At 39.6% G+C, this 18,417-nt stretch overlaps 1 protein-coding gene across 3 annotated transcripts in view; it reads right to left on the reverse strand.

Moving 5' to 3' along the window:
• Positions 1–18,417, reverse strand: part of SFMBT2 (Scm like with four mbt domains 2) — a 205,719-nt gene that overhangs the window by 106,422 nt on the left and 80,880 nt on the right. For 2 of the 3 annotated variants that reach the window (XM_073801524.1, XM_033852337.2), the window contains exons 5-6: positions 2,558–2,646; positions 660–906 (exon numbers count right to left, since the gene is read on the reverse strand). In XM_073801524.1, the coding sequence (XP_073657625.1) occupies positions 660–906; positions 2,558–2,646 (336 nt within the window). Of the gene's footprint in view, positions 1–659; positions 907–2,557; positions 2,647–18,417 lie in introns of those variants that run through there. The other variant, XM_073801525.1, reaches the window with a different exon arrangement.

Consider the following 18,417-nt stretch of genomic DNA (forward strand, 5'->3'; position numbering starts at 1 on the left):
AGAATGGTTATTTCATAAACATTGAGATTTTTGTCCAGTTAGGTATGTCAGGAAGAATAACGCACTCTTCTACCCAATTAAGTCTCTGGAAAGTCATTTGACAAGGTATTTGAAGCTACTTAGAAGTCTATGATATGCCAGGAAAAAAAGCATGATGATTTTCTCTTTGCTATTTCCAGGTCAGGACAGATAACATAATGATAAGCATTTGGTCTGGATATTCAGATGCATGGATGGATGGACGGATGGATGGGTGGGTGAGTGGATGGATGATGGATGGGTGGGTGGGTGGATGGGTGGACGGGCAGAAGTACAAAGACTTTAGAACCTACTTGCAAGACTATCAAATTCCTAAAGAAAAAGAGAGAATATCACCAAGTCCCACTATAGTGTGTGTTTCATTTCCAAACCATTGATTGCAAAGGAACCAGATCAACTTCTCCACGGCCTCCAGCTCTGCTTTCTCATTTTTGAACGCTATTCATAGAAGTCTTGGGTTCTATTTGCTACAGAAAGTATTTGAAGTTAAAACGCTTCATATCCACAAGTACAGATGTAAAAGACACCACAGAGCTAATACATTTTCCAGAGAGACATCCAGGAAAATAATCACATCTCTTTCTAAAACGCTTGAGAGCAGCCAAAGCTCTGGCCCTTACCTGAAGGTGGGTCCATTCTGTATTTATTCTCTTGACACCAACCAACTGGTCGAAGTCTGTAATCCAAGTAAAACAACCACTGGTCATAGGATTCAGTGTCCTCCAATCCCACATAGCGAAGGCGTAATCTTCCTCCAACATTCTCAATCACACTAACTATCCAGTACTGAAAAGGGCTCTGAGAATCCTGGAGCTCTATTAAGGAATCAACTGTAATGAGGTCTATAGGGCCTTTCCCTCGCAGAGGCTGTTTAAACAGAAGCAAAACTCCTTATTTTAAACTTTATTTTAAGGTTCTCATGGAAACAGATGACAGCAGAAGATAATATTTTTTCACACCATCATCCAAGCTACTGGCAAACAGTCTGGTGTTTCCCTCCACCCCACTGCCCCCGCCCTCCCCTCCCCTCCCGCGCACACATCCATTATACCCGACTCTGTATCCAACAACAAAGCCACAAGTAAATAGAAAATGACAGTTTGTGCTAAGTTCTCACCAAACAAATCACCCTTCCCAGATAAAACTGCATTTGTGAGGAACGAGGGTGCTTTTAAGAAGCGTTACACCAAATTTGCCTCGAGCTAGAAAACATGCGGTAGCGGAATGTCTGCTCTTCCCATAGACGGACACATCTGATATGGGGCGATCAATTTATACCTTGACTCAGCAGACATTTATCTTACGATGGCCCCGCTCGCATAATCAGGACACTCTCGTACTTTGATTACGTGAGTAATGCATGAATATGTGTAGAGGACATTTTTGATGAATGCCTAATACACATTAATAATCAGCTAAATTAGACTATTGTGTAATTTGTACACTTAACCCCATAGTTGGTTTACAAAATATATATAACACCTGCCCCATTTGAGCAACCTTCTTAGCACATGTTTGCATAGGAAAAGGGTGTTTGTTCAGCCAGCCTTGCAGGCAAATATGTTTAAAAAATTTAACAGAGTAAAACAATTTGTCCTTTTGAAAGGGTGAACAATCATCATTTTGATTTGTCAACCAAACAATTAAATTAGTAGCCATTGAGATACAAACCTACACGAGGCAAAAATCATCACAAAACAAAACCAGATGACTATATATTAGACCGTGGTGTTCCAAAATATCAATATCATTTATGACAGGTGAGAAATTTATGGTTAATGTTAAGAGAATAATGAGATTGTCAAAATCCACACTGTATTCTTGGTCATTCATTGTGTTCACCCCTTTATCAGGGGCATTCTTCAAACAGATTTGGTGACTCAATAATTATTTATAACAGTACATTTCTCTTCCTGTTCTAGAATGTAAATATTAAAATGTTTTATGATAAAATTATTTTCATATCACCATCAAGATTGCAGATTAAACTGTTTTTACTTCAGTACCTTAAAATGACCTTAACCACATTTAAATATGGTTAGCCATTTCTATTACTTAACGTGTATGTGTTTAAATTTCGGCATAATGCATCCGGAATACAATAGTTAATGGAACCATTTATCAATACACTTTGAGACTACAGCCCAGCACATATAGGCTTAGTCATCACCTCTACAAAACAGTTATTCTACAGGATTTTATATACATTCACTAACATAAGATAGAGTCTTAAACATATAGGATAGTGGATACCTATCCTAGCATGTTGTTATTTTAAAATGTGTTCACATAAAAGCAAATTTTCCACTTATTGATTGGACCAAAGGTGAAGATTCTTCAGTGCCATTAGAATCAGTAACCTAAGTAATTTGGGAAAAAACAGGAAGTTACGCTATTGGACACCGATATCCGTGTGGACGCATGTACCCGCAGAAGGATATATGCAAAGGTGCTGTTAGGTGTGAGCTCATGTAACTGTGCTGCTTCAGACAGAGAATAGCTGGATAACAATACATACACCTTCTAGGAGGCTGGCTGGGGCCGTCCGGGAACCAGTCAAATCACGAATGAGAAATTCCGTCCAGTCCGTGTACTTCTCTTTGATTGCTGGTGAGACAAAGGAGAGAAAAAAAAAAACACACTTCAACAAATCAGTGGAGCTTTCAACATGTTAAAAATCCCAGCACTTTTCTGTACACATGTGTTCTTTCATGACTTTTCTTCGTTTTAAATGCTGTGCTTAAGTGAAGTACTAAAATGGCAACAACAAATCTGTCAGCAGTGGGTGACTTCACACCTACCACGTGCCTAGATTTTGCTAGGCACCAAGGAGATGAAAGAATGTGAAGCCCTGAAGTCTTATCATCTGTTCAGAAACTTCTGTAAACAACAAAGAAGAGGGACTTCCCTGACGGTCCAGTGGTTAGGACTCCGCGCTTCCAATGCTGGGGGGGAGGGTTCAAGCCCTGGTCGGGGAACTAAGATCCCGCATGCCGCGCGGCGCAGCCCGAAGAAAGAAAATTGATTAATGAATTAACTAACCATTAAGAACAAAATTATTTTTAAAAAACCTAGAAAATATTCCAAAGCACAGAATTTAGGAGGTTCCAAGAAGAAACAGCTCCATGAGGGTGCTTTATTTATTTCCAGGTGGGGAAATAAAGCCAGGCTCTGAATTATATTAAGATTTATTATACAGGCAGAGAAGAGGAAGAAGGGATTTGCAGGCTGAGAGGAACATCATATGCTAATGAGAGTGATGGAGGGAGGAAATGGAGAAAGTGCAGCCCTCGGACACACGGCCCGGCCTGAGCACAGAGCATTGGGAAATAATGGAATAAAACGGTGGACAGCCAAGCACACACGTTTAATAAACAGGAAATCTCTGCATAAGATGAATCTGAAAATAGCATAAAGGCTTGAAGGGAGACAAAGGAAGCTAACGGCAGAGAAGCCAAGGTAGAGGCTGCTCTCTGGGGCCCCAAACAGCGGTGAGAGCACTGCATTTGAGACATCTTTTGCAAAAGAAATATTGGCCTTTGGAAGCCTGCATTCTACAAGTGCTTCAAACCCAAGACTTGAGAAAGATGTAACTTTCTTGCCATAGCTCCCAGGCTACAGATGTCCCAAAGCTAAGGTTACATCCACCCCTGGGAGAGGCCCCAAGCCTTCTCAGGACATCACAGGATTCACAACCTCGGCCACATGAGAACAGCACACTGGCCCAGACTCCCATCCACCCACTGTGATTCCGACCTTCACATCCCATGAAGACCAGACACTGCCCAGGGTACCATGTTCAATACATAGCCTCTGTGAAAGGTTCGAGACTCAAGCAGTTCATAGATTGTTTAGGTTCTTTCAAAGCAAGATGCAACCATTTCTAGCTCAAACCTAAAGGAACAGCGTTATTACCCAAGGGAAACAGGCCACACCGGTGGTGGGAAAAGCAAGCTCACGGTGTGGCAAAGACCCGGACTCTGAGCTGGGCTCTGCCACCACTGGCTACGTGACTTTGAGTAATTCACCCAATTTCTCTTGGACTCTTTCCTCTAGTGCTATAACATTTTCCTTGTGCGATGCTATAAGAATTAAAGAAGATACACCCGTCAGAAAAATATAACCATACCTGGCACGTCTATGCAATTAATAAATAACAACTCTAGTTTTGTTATAAGTATATACTGAATTATTACACATTCTCACCAGATATTTTTTATTGATTCCCACAAACTGCAGATGCAAACTTTCAACATGCTTTGGCAGAACTGCCAACAGCTTAGGGAACAGTGGCAGCAACCTGCTATTTCAATCACTAACCTGCAGCTCAGTCAATATCTCCCACCATCACCCATTAATGATCGTAAGACCAAGAGAAACATCAAAATGGAAGGGACTCAAGCAAGACGAAAGGGATTTGGGCAAAGTTGGAAAGCCCAGCTTTGGGTGGGACAACAATGTCTTAGACCTGGACCCACTTAGCAAAGAGCAACCCACCTCTTCAACATCTCTTACTACTCGGGATTTTTTTCCTCAAATAAAATACCACCTTCTACATACGTACCTATAAGGAAATGCATATATTTGGGGCAAAAACTGTGTTATTGGGTCCTTTTCCATCATTAGCAAGTGTAGCAAACATTTTTCAATGCTACACCCATTTCTATGGACTGAATGTTTGTGTCACCTCCAAAATTCATTTGTGGAATCCTAACGCCCAATGTAACTGCGTTAGGAGGTGGGACCTTGGGGACGTGATTAGAATTAAATAAGTTCATGAGACTGAAGCCCTCATAAGTGGGATTAGTAACCTCATCAAAGAGACCCGCCTCGCCCCTTCTTCCCTGTGAGGACACAGCGAGACGTCTGTCTGTGAACCGGGAGGCTGGTTCCCACCAGACATGAGGCCTGCCTGTATCTTGATCTTGGACTTGGATCCAGCCCCCAGAACTGTGGGAAATAAATTTCCGCTATTTACAAGCCGCCCAGTATTTTTGTTACCGCAGCCGGAATGCACTAAGACAGCTCTGCTGCTTGCCTAAGGCGACTGAGAAGACCAAAGCAATGGAATACCAGATAAATTAATTAAAATTTGTATTTATCTTTCACTTTACAAAGCCTTTTAATTTACTTTGTATCTTTTGATCATCCTAATAATGCTACGAGGTGGCTGTTTTTAACTAACTTTCGCCCAAGTTCACTGGAAAAACAAGGGCAGAGCCAGCCTCAAACTCGAGTTTGCAGATGCCAAACTTATAAGGAGTCTTTCCACTAGCATCTATGATTCTCAAAGCTTTTGCATACAGAGAAATCAACCATTTAAATTGCAGGCATGACAGAGATAATATGAAAATGACTGCTTAAAAAAAGTTTCAAGATTAGGACAAAATATACAACAGCACCCGATCAATATGCATTTCATTTTTTATTCCAAAAGGGTGACAATTAGCACAGTCGAGGGAAACACTGTCCCGTGACTGACAGAATTTATGTCTACATCCCCTATGAGAAGAAAACTCAGTTTTTCATTTAAGGGTTGTTTCTAACATCCATGTAATCAAAGTTAAATTAGAATTTCTGAAATACGTATGCACCCTGTGAAGACACTGTGCAGTGTTGAAATTTAAATAGTCTGAGTCACAGCAAGAGAACACTGGAGATGGCTGTGAAATTTACATATCCGGGGCCCTGCACTCCAAAGGTCCTGTAACTGTCCATTAATATGCTTTTGCATGAGGCTCTGAAGCAAGCTTTTATTTGCCACAGAATATCTAGACAAATGGCTCTCCATGGAAAAATGTATCTTAGCTACAAAAGGTACACCAATCATTTTAGGTTAGAAAGTAGAAAGAGAACAGTTCTCAGGAACTATGCTAATTTTAGAACAACTATTTCAGTGGACATTTAGTTCTGAAAACTCTCAATTTTCACATGTAAAAATAGATGACAAGAAGTACTGCCATATATACAAAACTATGCCTGATGAATTTACAATTCCCAGGCAATGGGTTTGTTTTAGACAATATTCAATTCAGTTAAATTCTAGTACAATAAAAACTGCCCAGAAAGCCCTGAGAATTCACTGCAATACAAGCTGCCCTGTAATTTTCCACATATAAATTTCTAACTAAAAAATTTTCAACTATGAATTTTAATTTACTACAGAACATCTCTCTTCAAAGACTCAAAATCAAGGCATATGAATGTAAGAAAAATCTCTCTCAAATGTAAACCAATTGCTTGCCCTATGGTCCTTATCTTTTTCTTCAAATGACATTAAATCTCAGAAAACTTAACACGCAACCTAACTACAGTAAATGTGAACTTTACAGCAAGAAAGAAATGATTAAACTGGAAAAACCCCGCAACTTTAGGTGGATAAAAGTGTATCCACAACTTGGTAATCATTTTCCCATTTCTTTAACTTATAGAGAGAATCTCCTGGAAGTCCATAAGAAGAATAAAATCCGGATCTTTCTACAACGTTCTCATGAACATGTTTTCAAGGTTCTACTGTTACAACATTATATAAACATTCAACTTCACTTTTTTAGAAGTCCCAGTTACATTTTTCATTTCCATACCTCATTTTGGAGAGGTACCCACATCTCACCTAAGGAAGCCATCGTGAACTTGAGTTTCAGAAAAAGGAAACACCCCCCCCCACACACACACACTCTTTTTATGAAGACATTTTAGATGACCCCCAAATCCTACAACTGCTTTATTAGAGAGCTGTCTATAATAGGAGTTCCAAATGAAAGGCAGAAGATTACCATCATTTTTTCAGAATTTGGGAAACCACCACTCTTGGTGGATTTCCAGCCCCACTGAGCACATGTAAACATAAAGTAACTCACCATTTCTCAAGGATACTGTTTCCTATGGACATTGGTCTGGGGGAACACAAAGTCACCCATCAGAGCTGCCCATTCAGGCAGATCCTGAACACTGAGACCTGGGCTGGGGTCAGATGGACACACTTACCTCTCCTTCCCTGTCACCACATAGAAAAGACAGGTCCATGGAGAAGTCGGCTGTATCATGCCTTTCTGCTCATTTGAAAGATGGGGAGGACAATTACCATGAACAGTGAGGCCACTTTCACTCAAACACACTGTGGGTAAAAGGAAAGTCACATGCCTTACAGTCCTAGAGTTTAAACAGGGGATGTTCTGTTCTTCTTTCTGGCCATTTGCTCAACTTGAATCCATTGTATCAGTCATGTTCTTAATTTGTAATGGTTCTTTCTTGCTCTTTGGTTGTTCCTTCCTTCTAAACATTCTTCTTACCAGACGCCATTTTCAAAACCCCTCATTATAGTAATTAGAGGATGTTCTCCTTTTCTGTGCCCTGGATCCTCTGATTCCTATGGGTTTTTTGTTTTTTTATCTGCCTCTTTCTCTCCTGTATCAGAGGCTCTCCTGCAGTGACTGGTGGCCTTTAGTCATGCATCATACTTAAACTGGACACTAGAGAAAGCCTGAAAGTGGGATTCGTGTCCTGGAACAGAGGTTTTTGACTCAGAGTGGGCACTAAGCAACTCCCCTCTGTGAAGCAAACTCCCAAACTAGATTCCCTGCTTCTCCCCCGTCAGTTCTGCCCATTTCTTCAGAGGTGAGCTTGAGGGAGGAGCCTGTGGGTTCTGGTCCTTGGTTGTACCAGAGGGGTAGGGGAGACAGAGCCTGGGAGGTGTTCCAATTACAAGCATCCCGTTCAACCCTGTGCTTCTCAGCCCCACGCGGGACTCCCACCCACCGGGCATTCAATCCAAAGTCCGGTGCCTGCGGGGGATCCCAGGGCCCCCCCAGCTGCAGCCCGCACGTGTGTCCAGGGCTGCGGCAGCCCCTACCAAGCATCAGCAGTCACCAAGCCTTCATCAGCTCTCAGGCCACCAGAAACGTGAAATTTCCTTTCTGCGCTGGTGCCTCTGCAATTCTTTCTGTTGCTGGTTTATGTATTTGTTATTCCTTTACTATCACTTAAATGGGGTTTCTGGAGGAAGAAGAGATAAATAAGACTGTTCAATCCACAGCTACTCCCAGCTCACCAGAGAACTGGGCCGTTACAAAATGTGAGGCAGCAAGCCTTTGACTTATCGGGAAAAGATTCTATAACACAGAGTTTGCTAAAGAAATGAGGCAACAGAGAATCTTGAATTATAAATGGAAGCACTTACACATACTATTAAGAATACAAGACTGTAGAGTTCTCTCCCTTGGAGATTTTTAAAGGAAAAAATCTGTACTAATATTTCACATAGGGTTCAAATTAAATTGTTCCTACAAACAAGAGAATAGATCATAAAATGATTGGAGAGGACTGATAAGCTCCTACTAAGTGCAATGGACCACATTACATACTACTGGGGTTCAAACATATAGACAGAAGTATTTCTGTCTTTAATAATAAATACAGCCTCAATTAAGATATAACTTGTGAAGAATGTCATAAAAATCATATATACGTGCACAAAAATACACACACACATACTCACACATTCCTTAGAACTTACACAGAATGGAGGAAAAGTTTCAATTCAAAGTTTCAGACCTCTTTCCATTATATAAATATACTTGTATAATTACAAAAAGAAATATTATTATTATTTCGCTCCAAAGAACAGAATTCAACAAAGAAATTACCTAAGAATTGTTGGAAGCAAATGATGGAGACAATGATAACCTTAGGTTGAAACAGAAAAAATAAGTTGACCTCAGAATATTCTACATAATTGGAACGTTTAACATTCATGCCCTACTCATTAAAACCTTGGTCAGTATTTCTGCATAAATGATTTAATTTATCCCTTAAAAAGAAAGGCCTTTGCTACTTAATATTCTACACATTGCTTAGAGATTTCCTCAATATTGGGAATGGATAAGAAGTTATCTTCTGTTGAAACTAGCTTATCATGGGGTCAGATGTGACTTTTAATGGCAGCTACTTCATTAGATGGTTGTATGGATTAAATGAGAAAATAAATATAAGCTTCCTAGCAGTTATTACTCAAGTGGTAAAGTATCAACCCTTGTAAAAAGTGAAGTATTCTTTGATAATGTAGCCAATCATTCCTTCTTTAATGCACTCCAATGTTTGTATAACATACTAAGTTTTCTTTCAGAAGAACATATATGAAATGTCTCCAAGTGATGTTTTAACTACAGGCTAACAATTTCTTGCAATCCAAATTTAACTTTGAATAAACCTGTACACCAAATCAATGGATACAAAATGATGGCCATGAGTATAAAATCACATATTAATGTTTTATTAATTTGAAAAATTATAATTAGAATAAAAATTCCTTCCAGAACTTTCAAAAAAGGGTGACTTTTTTGCCTTCTAGTCTCTTACCCGCCTCTCCCTAACTTGGATGTTAATGCTAATTTTGCCGTCATGATCACATCATGAAACACTGACAAACTGGCACAAAAAATAATAATAATCTCGGATGAACCTAGAGATGATCATACTAAGTGAAGCAAGTAAGAGAAAGACAAATATCATATGATACCACTTACATGTGGAATCTAAAAAAAATGTATTAACATATACACACTACTATATATAAAATAATCAACAAGGACCTACTGTATAGCACAGGGAACTCTACTCAATATTTTCTAATAACCTACAAAGGAAAAGTATCTGAAAAAGAACAGATATATATATAGGTGTAACTGAATCACTATGCTGTACATCTGAAACCAACACAACACTGTAAATCAACTATACTTCAATAAAAATTATAATCTACCTCATGGAAAATAATTCCCAGTATAAACCATTATGGGAATCCAATTCACTTTTATCTTCTATTCCTGCTTCACATTATTATAAAATTGATCACCTGCTATATGGTAGTGAAATGCAATCTCTCTGGTTAAACTTAGAAATAATAGTCTTAACACAATATACAGGATACCCCATGCACAAAGATCATTATTGGAGACAGTAACTTGCTGGTATTTTTTAGGAGAACGAGATCAGTTGTGAATAGATGAGACAGTGCTTACATCAATATGAATGTTTTACACACACAGCTATTTATACATAATTTTAAACTGACACAACAGAGCACACTATAGTTCCTAAAGTCTATTGTACATTTCCTCCACATCCAAATCAGACTTCTGTTCTTTATATTATGCACAAAAGCACATAGAAACAAGTAAAACAGCCCACTTGAGATAATCACAGAACTCAGCATTCATTCAAACCAGATGTCATTACCCCTATACTCCAAATCTGGCTTGAGCAGTTGCTCTGAAACTTCACTTCTCGGTTAAATTATTCCTACAACTTATGCAAGTCGCAACTTACTGAAGAATGAATTGATTCTAATAAGCTCTTCTTGTATTTTATTTTGCCTGTTTAAGTAAGGCAAGTACCTCCCTACGTATCTATTTGCAGGAATGGATTGTTGAGGGGATTTGGTGGGATTACGTAATATCTGGAGGAGCATCACGGAATGTCCCTGTCAGGGACACACAAGAGGTGAGGTGGCGCTTTCCTTAAGGGATCCACTGCCATGCCTGTTCTGCTTCCTTTAAAACCACCCACTTCCAAACCAACAAGGACCTACTGTCTAGCACAAGGAACTCTACTCTTTATTCCTGTATGTAATATAGGAATAACCTATATGGGAAAAGAAAATGAGAAAAAATAGATATATATGTAGGTATAACTGAATCACTTTGCTGTACACTTGAAACTAAACGAAACATTGTAAATCAACTTTACTCCAATGAAATTTTTAAAAATCCACCCACTCCCAATCTTGCCCAGCCCAGGTCCACACACTCTGAGTCCTTCAACCTTCCCATCCTCTGTCCCCACTAAGCCTCACTCAGACTCACCACCCAGGCCCCTCTAAAACTACAGCGACTAGACGTATAACTGCTGGGGAAAGAAAAACACTGGGCTAAACCATCACCCACAAGTTCTGGAATCACTCATCCCTTTTTTTTTTTAAAAAGCCCTCGAACTCACTTGTCTGACAATTTCCTACCTCCCTGCTCCCCTCCAAAACCAAACTTAGCAAAGAAGACTTAACTCTTCAGTCACTGTTCAGCCCCTTCAACTTCACCCCCCAGAACTTCCACCAAGAAGAGAATGATCAACTGTGTCAAACGCTGCTGATAGGACAAGGAAGAGTAAGGCTGAGATTAGACCACTAAATTTTTTTTTTTTTTTTTGCGGTATGCGGGCCTCTCACTGCTGTGGCCTCTCCTGTTGCGGAGCACAGGCTCCGGACTCGCAGGCTCAGCAGCCATGGCTCACGGGCCCAGCCACTCCGCGGCATGTGGGATCTTCCCGGACCGGGGCACGAACCTGTGTCCCCTGCATCGGCAGGCGGACTCTCAACCACTGCGCCACCAGGGAAGGCCCTAGGCCATTAAATTTTACAGGAGACATTCCATAGGATCAATTCCTGGGAGTAGAAGAGCAAAGGATTTACTAGATATCAGCAAACTGCCCTCCAAAATTATGCTTGCAATTTGAACAATGACCATGCGTATATAAAATTTCCCATTTCCCCCCATTCTTGCCGGTATTTTATATTCTCAGACTTCTCTGATTTTGTTAACAATCTCAACCATACGAAACTGATTTTTTAGTTTTCACTTTATTGATATCAGGGAGGCTTAGTATCAAAAAAACATGATGACAATTCAGATTTCTTTTCTGGGAACTTACTCTTCATGTATTTTTCTATAGAGATACCTTTTTTTTTTAATGCCAATTTGTAGGAGCTCTTTATTTATGGTAGATGTTAATTCTTCATTAGATATAGCAGAGGTCTTAACTTTGTATATCATATTCAACATGAGCCTTTTAAAACAAGGCATGAGATCATGTCATCCAGACACTGAATCTTGGAATAAATTTCTAACTCCTAAGCCAGGCTCAACATCCCGCATCACTGGGGCCACTCCACTCTTCTTCCCTTTGCTCTCTATCCTGGTTTTCTCTAAACCCATCTCTTCCAAAGGGCTCTGCACATCCTCTTCCTTCTTCATAGAAACACTTTCCCCCATCTCGCCCCAACCAACCCCTCCCTCATCTCACATCCTCCCTGATCTTCCCTAATTTCCATGATAAACTGTGTTCTCTTCTGGAATCCCACATTCTTTCCCTTCCTAGACTTAGTACAATTTATAATGACATGTTCACACTCATTTGTGTAATGAGTCCCCGCCTGATGACTCCGTGAGCCTAGGAATTATCATATCACTGCCTTACTACTATATACCTGTACCTATAACAACTGCATATAGTAGGTGTTTAATAAAATTTTATCACAGGAGGGAAGGTCTGACAGACCAGATGGTTTTATAAATTGTGTCTGTTTTTTAACTGATCTTTGGATGAAAGAGAACTTGTTGAATTCAGATGAGGAACTACCCTTACCATGGATATTACACAGACCTTTCGATAAAATATGATTTAGCACCATAGTACACCACAAGCATTCATAAAGGAACTGCCATTGCTTTTTGTTTCTTCTTTTATTGGGTTGGCCAAAAAGTTCGTGCGGGTTTTTGCAACATCTCACGGAAAACCCGAAAGAAATTTTTGGCCAACCCAACATTTGCGTGGCTCGTAACTGCTTACCTATGATGTAAGTTACTGTTTAAGATTTTAGTTTCGGCACACGTAACCCAGAAAGCGAGAGATCATTCATTTAATTGAGTCAGCATTAAACACCTTATGAGACAGGACAGAAGTTTAGTATTTCTCTTGAGTTCTCCTTCTGGGTGAGTACATGGTATTACTGCATTAGGCAACCCTGATACTGTTCATTTCAGACAAGGGCATCACCCAGAGATGAAAGAAACACAAGGTACTATATATCCATAGCTTAATCTCCAAGGGACCAACTGCTTTCTCTGAAGTTCCCCAGGACCTCTGAGCCCAATAAACGGCCATAATTTACAATACAAAAGCCATAAAGATAAGAACTATTTATGACATTCTCAAGGTATAACTCATATTACTCTGCACCATATCTTTAGGAGCCTAGAAGATAAATAGCCTCTAAAACTATTAGAAGAAATTTAAAACCTTATCACTGTTTGCTGGTTAAAGACTTATCCAATAAAACATGGAATTTCTCTCATTCTTGCACATTTCCCTTCAATTATTCTCTAGCTGTCAATATCTCACTTTATAGACATTTCTGCTATTGCTTTAAACATTTCCCTGTTTTTAAAGAATACCCTTCCAAAGAGTCAGCAACTATTTTTTCTCTCTACTAGGAAAAATTTCCTACAGGTCTTTTATTGGCTATCACTACAGAGAAACAGTCAAGGCTGAATTGACATATCACAGAGGTCTAGGGCTCTGAATTCAATGGAATAAGACAATTGTTTGTTAAAGATTTTATTTTCATCGGTATATCTCTCTCCCTCATACGTGACTTATTTCTTTCTGTAAAGTTACCTTCTTTGCTGCAGCTAAATAGTTTCCATTCAAATTTTTCCCAATGATCCACTTAGGGGAATGTTTTAAAAAGAAAGAAAGCAGCTTGCAAAAAAATTTAAATCCACATGCCCTTTGTATATATCTAATTACATGAGTCAGTCTGTTTATCAACAGCTTTCACATTACTGTCCGTGATGGTTAATTTTATGTGTTGACTTGGCTGGACCACGGTGCCCAGATATTTGGTCCAACATTATCCTGTTAACGAGAGGATGTTTTGGGATGAGATTTACATTTAAACTGGTGGACGTTTGAGTAAAGCAGATTGCCCTCCTTAAATGTGGTGGTCCTCGTCCAATCAGTTGAAGGCTCAGATAGAACAAAAGACTGACCTCCCCTGAGCAAGAGGGAATTATGATGAAATCAGAGGAGAACTAAATAAATGAACAGATATTCTTGTTCATGGATAGGAAGACTCAATTTTACCAAGATGTCAGTTCTTGCAATCTTGCTCTACAGATTCAATGCAATGCAAATCAAAACCCCAGCAAGTTATTTTGTGGATATTGAAAAACTGACTCTAACATGTATGCAGAGAGGCAAAAAACCCAGAATGGCCAATACAATAATACAATATTGAAGGAGAACAAAGTGGGAGGTCTGAGACTATGTGACTTCAAGACTTACTATGAAGCTACTGTAATCAAGACAGTGCAGTACTGTCAAAAGAACAGAAAAATAGATCAATGGAACAGAACAGAGAGCCCAGAAATAGACATACATATATAGAGTCAGCTGATCTTTGACAAAGGAGAAAAGGCAATACAATGGAGCAAAAATATCTTTTCAGCAAATGATGCTGAAACAACTGGACATCTACACGCAAAAAACGATCCTATGCACAGACCTCACACAAAAAATTACCCTTCACAAAAATTAACTCAGGACTTCCCTGGTGGCACAGTGGTTAAGAATCTGTCTGCCAATGAAGGGGACATGGGTTCAATTCCTGGTCTGGGAAGATCCCACATGCCGCGGAGCAGCTAAGCCTGTGCACCACAACTACTGAGCCCGTGCGCCACAACTACTGAAGCCCACGTGCCTAGAGCCCATGCTCTGCAACAAGAGAAGCCACCGCAATGAGAAGCCCATGCACCGCAACAAAGAATAGCCCCCGCTCACTGCAACTAGAGAAAGTCTGCACACAGCAACGAAGACCCAACACAGACAGCAACAACAACAAAAAATTAACTCAAAATGGACCTAAATATAAAATGAAAAACTATAAAACTCCTAGCAGATAACATAGGAGAAAACCTAGATGATCTTGCATATGGTGATGCCTTTTTAGATAAAACACCAAAGATATTATCCATTAAAAAAAAAACTGATAAATTGGACTTCATTAAAATTTAAAACTTCTGTTCCCCAAAACACATTATCAATAGAATAAGAAAACAAGCCACAGACTGGGAGAAAATATTTGCAAAGGACACATCTGATAAAGGACAGTTATCCAAAATATACAAAGAGCTCTTAAACAACCTGATTTAAAAATGGTTTTAAAAATTTAAAAATGATTTAACAGACACCGCACCAAAATGGAATACATGTGGTAAGTAGCTTATGAAAAACTACTCACATCATACATCACCAGGAATACATGTGGTAAGTAGCTTATGAAAAAATGCTCACATCATACATCATCAGGAAAATGTAAATTACTACTTTGAGCTTCTACTCAGAGCCTTGCTCCAAAGCCAGACCACTATGCCTCCACTCACCTTTCTGGAGCAGCCCCAGAAGAGATGCTGGAGACCGAGACCCACCCTTCACACATGACTCTAGTCCAGCTCATGCTTGGCTCTTCCATCTCTTGGGCCGCCATATTTGGACTGCTGGCAACATCACTCAACCAAAAGCCTGGCAGCCAGGTCAATCCCCTCATCTTAGACAAGCTCATTACTAAAGTCTCAGACTGACCAGTTATTATATCCCCAAAGCAAAGATTCTTAACTTACAGTGCGTGACTGCCTTCACGGAGTTCATGAAATTGAGTACAGTGAATAAATGAGCTCATAAAATTGAATACAAAATTGTGTGTTTGTGCGTGTGCGTGCGCGCGTGTGTGTTGAATGCCTCTTCCAAGAAGTTGCATTGAGTTCATCAGATTCTCAAAGTAGTCTATGACCCCAGAAAGACTGAGAATGATTACAGACTTAGAAAACAAACTGATGGTTACCAAAGGGGAAAGGTGGGGGGAAGGGATATATTAGGAGTTTGGGATTAACATATACACACTACTACATATAAAACAGATAAACAACAAGGACCTACTGTATAGCACAGGGAACTCTACTCAATACTCTGTAATGACCTATATGGGAAAAGAATCTAAAAAAGAGTGGATATATGTATATGTATAACTGATTCACTTTGCTGTACAACTGAAACTAACACAGCATTGTAAATCCACTATATTACACTATAAAATAAAAATTAAATTTAAAAAGAACGATTACAGAGACGATACCATATTAAAACACGGCTATGATATACGTCAGTAGACTTGAGTTCCCTGAGGACGACATGCTCCTTCTTATCATCACTGTTGATCCCAGCACTCAGCACAGAGGCCCCAATAAATGCTCCCCACACAGCTTTCCAAAGTGAAACAACTTCTCACCTTTCTCCAACCCAACGGGTATGAGACACTACAGTTCTGATCACAAAGACACCTACTAAGTGTTCGTTACGTACCAAGCACTCTTTCACATACAGCATCTCAGTTAGTGCTTCCAAAAACCCAATGAACTAGTTATTCTCATCCCCATTCAACAAGAAAAGACTCAAACAGAGTAAGCAGACCTATCACAGTTGGTGGCAAATATTTTAAAGAGTACGTTTGTAACAGGCAGATTTCTGTTAACTCACATCCTATGCATAAAAGTTCCATTTTAGAACAGTAACTCCGCCAAACACATGTATTATATAATTAAGAGAATAAAACAGATGCAAAACACCAATTATTTCAGAAATCAAGGACGTAAAACACAATTACTCAAAAAAAACCCTTAGATTCTGGATCAGATTTCTCCAATCTACTTCTCGTATACTTTAAAAGATTTATATTACTAGGTAAGCAGATTTTAAACAAATGTTTGAAAAAATAAAACTCCTGTTTGCCAACAACTACACCTCATTAAATGTTATTTCCCGTAGAATGAAATTTTTTAAAGAGCAATACTCTGTGAAAATACGTAACTATTACTTTCTTAAGAGATTCAAATCTGGTAAGCATGCTAATTATAATCATTAAAAAGGTATCATCTTTAAATACATCTCATTGAAAGTGTGTGCGTGCCTAATACGAACAATAACACGAGAAAAGAAACGGAATAATTCTGTAAGCATTCAACATTGAGATCTGACATATTTATGACATGCAATGAAATTCCCCTTATTAAAGTCAAGTTCAAGAAGATTCAGAACATGTTCTTCAAGAGAAGAGGCATGATTCATACATAATGAGTCAGGTCCAGCTGTGAGTGCCAACAGCCTGCAGGCATTCTACAAGTAATGGACAAACTCAGTGACCTAAGAGTCATGCCTGAATATAAAACGCAGCCCCAGAGCTGGTTAAATTCTCTAAACCTGCCATGTGTGTGAAGACTAATAAAACATAAACTCTCTTCTATCAATGAGTCCTATAAAAACACCGAGACTCTGTCTCTGAAGGGCTAGAAAACAGAGCTTCTCGGCAAAAATGGAGCCCCTAGAAAATATGTTCTTGAAAATAGATTTCTTATCTAGCTATTGTAGTTTTAAGTCCTTTCCGTCCCTACATTCTATGAGGACATTATTATTACCTGTAAGTTTTCTTAGCCTGTTAGCAAAAAACTATTATTGAATTTTAAGGGTTTTTTTAAAACACATTTTGTGTGTCTAAATGACAAGAGTCACTGACAACTCAAAATCACAGAGGTGGAATGACATCTAAATTACGGGTCTGCCAACTGGAGAATAATCCCAACATATAACCTCACTCCTTCACACATTTCTTCCCTTAAGATCCTTCTGCTCTGAGAACTCTATATGGCAAGATTCAGAGATCAATTTCTCATCTGTCAAATCCAAGGGCAAAGGCTGTAACAGAACAGAATTGCCTGATGCCAGGGTACAACTATTTGGAAGCAGGTTAAGCAAGTATCATGAAGCAAGTGGGGCGAGACTTGTAGAGTACAAAACAGAGTGTAAAAGATTAAGTAGGTAGTAGTTTAAGATCACCAGTGTCTTCCATACTGCCAAATCCAATGGTCAATTCCCAATCATGTATGTATTTGATGTAATTAAGAGCACTGGATAAGAGCACTCTCTCCTTCTTGAAACATTCTTCACTTAGTGTTATGTTTTGAATGCTTGTGCCCCACCCTCCCCCCAAAAATACTATGTTGAAATTCTAACCCCTAGTGTGATGGTATTTGGAGGTGGGGCCTTGGGAGGTGATTAGGTTATAAGGGTGGAGCCCCCATGGATGAGATTAGTGCCCTTAGAAAAGGGACACCAGAGAGCTCCCCCACTGAGAGGTGAGGACACCTCTCTTGGCGTCCTTTCCACCAAGAGAGGACACAGAGAGAAGTCGGCTGTCTGTAACCCAGAACCCAACTATGCTGGGCCCATGATCTCAGACTCCCAGCCTCCAGAATGGTGAGAAATAAATATCTGTTGCTTATAAGCCACCCAGTTTATGGCACTTTGTTAAATCAGCCCCAACTGACCAAGACACCTTGCTTCTGAGCCATCAGGCTCTCTTGCTCATCTTACCTCACTGGGCATCATGTCTCAGTGTCCTCTGCTGTTCCTCCTCATCTTTTCACCCCCTAAACCCTGGAGCATCCCAGCACACAGTCCTGGGACATCCTCTCCACCTACATGCATCCCCTAACT

The sequence above is a fragment of the Tursiops truncatus genome, chromosome 2 (genome assembly GCF_011762595.2).
Source record: "Tursiops truncatus isolate mTurTru1 chromosome 2, mTurTru1.mat.Y, whole genome shotgun sequence".
Taxonomy (NCBI): Eukaryota; Metazoa; Chordata; class Mammalia; order Artiodactyla; family Delphinidae; genus Tursiops; species Tursiops truncatus.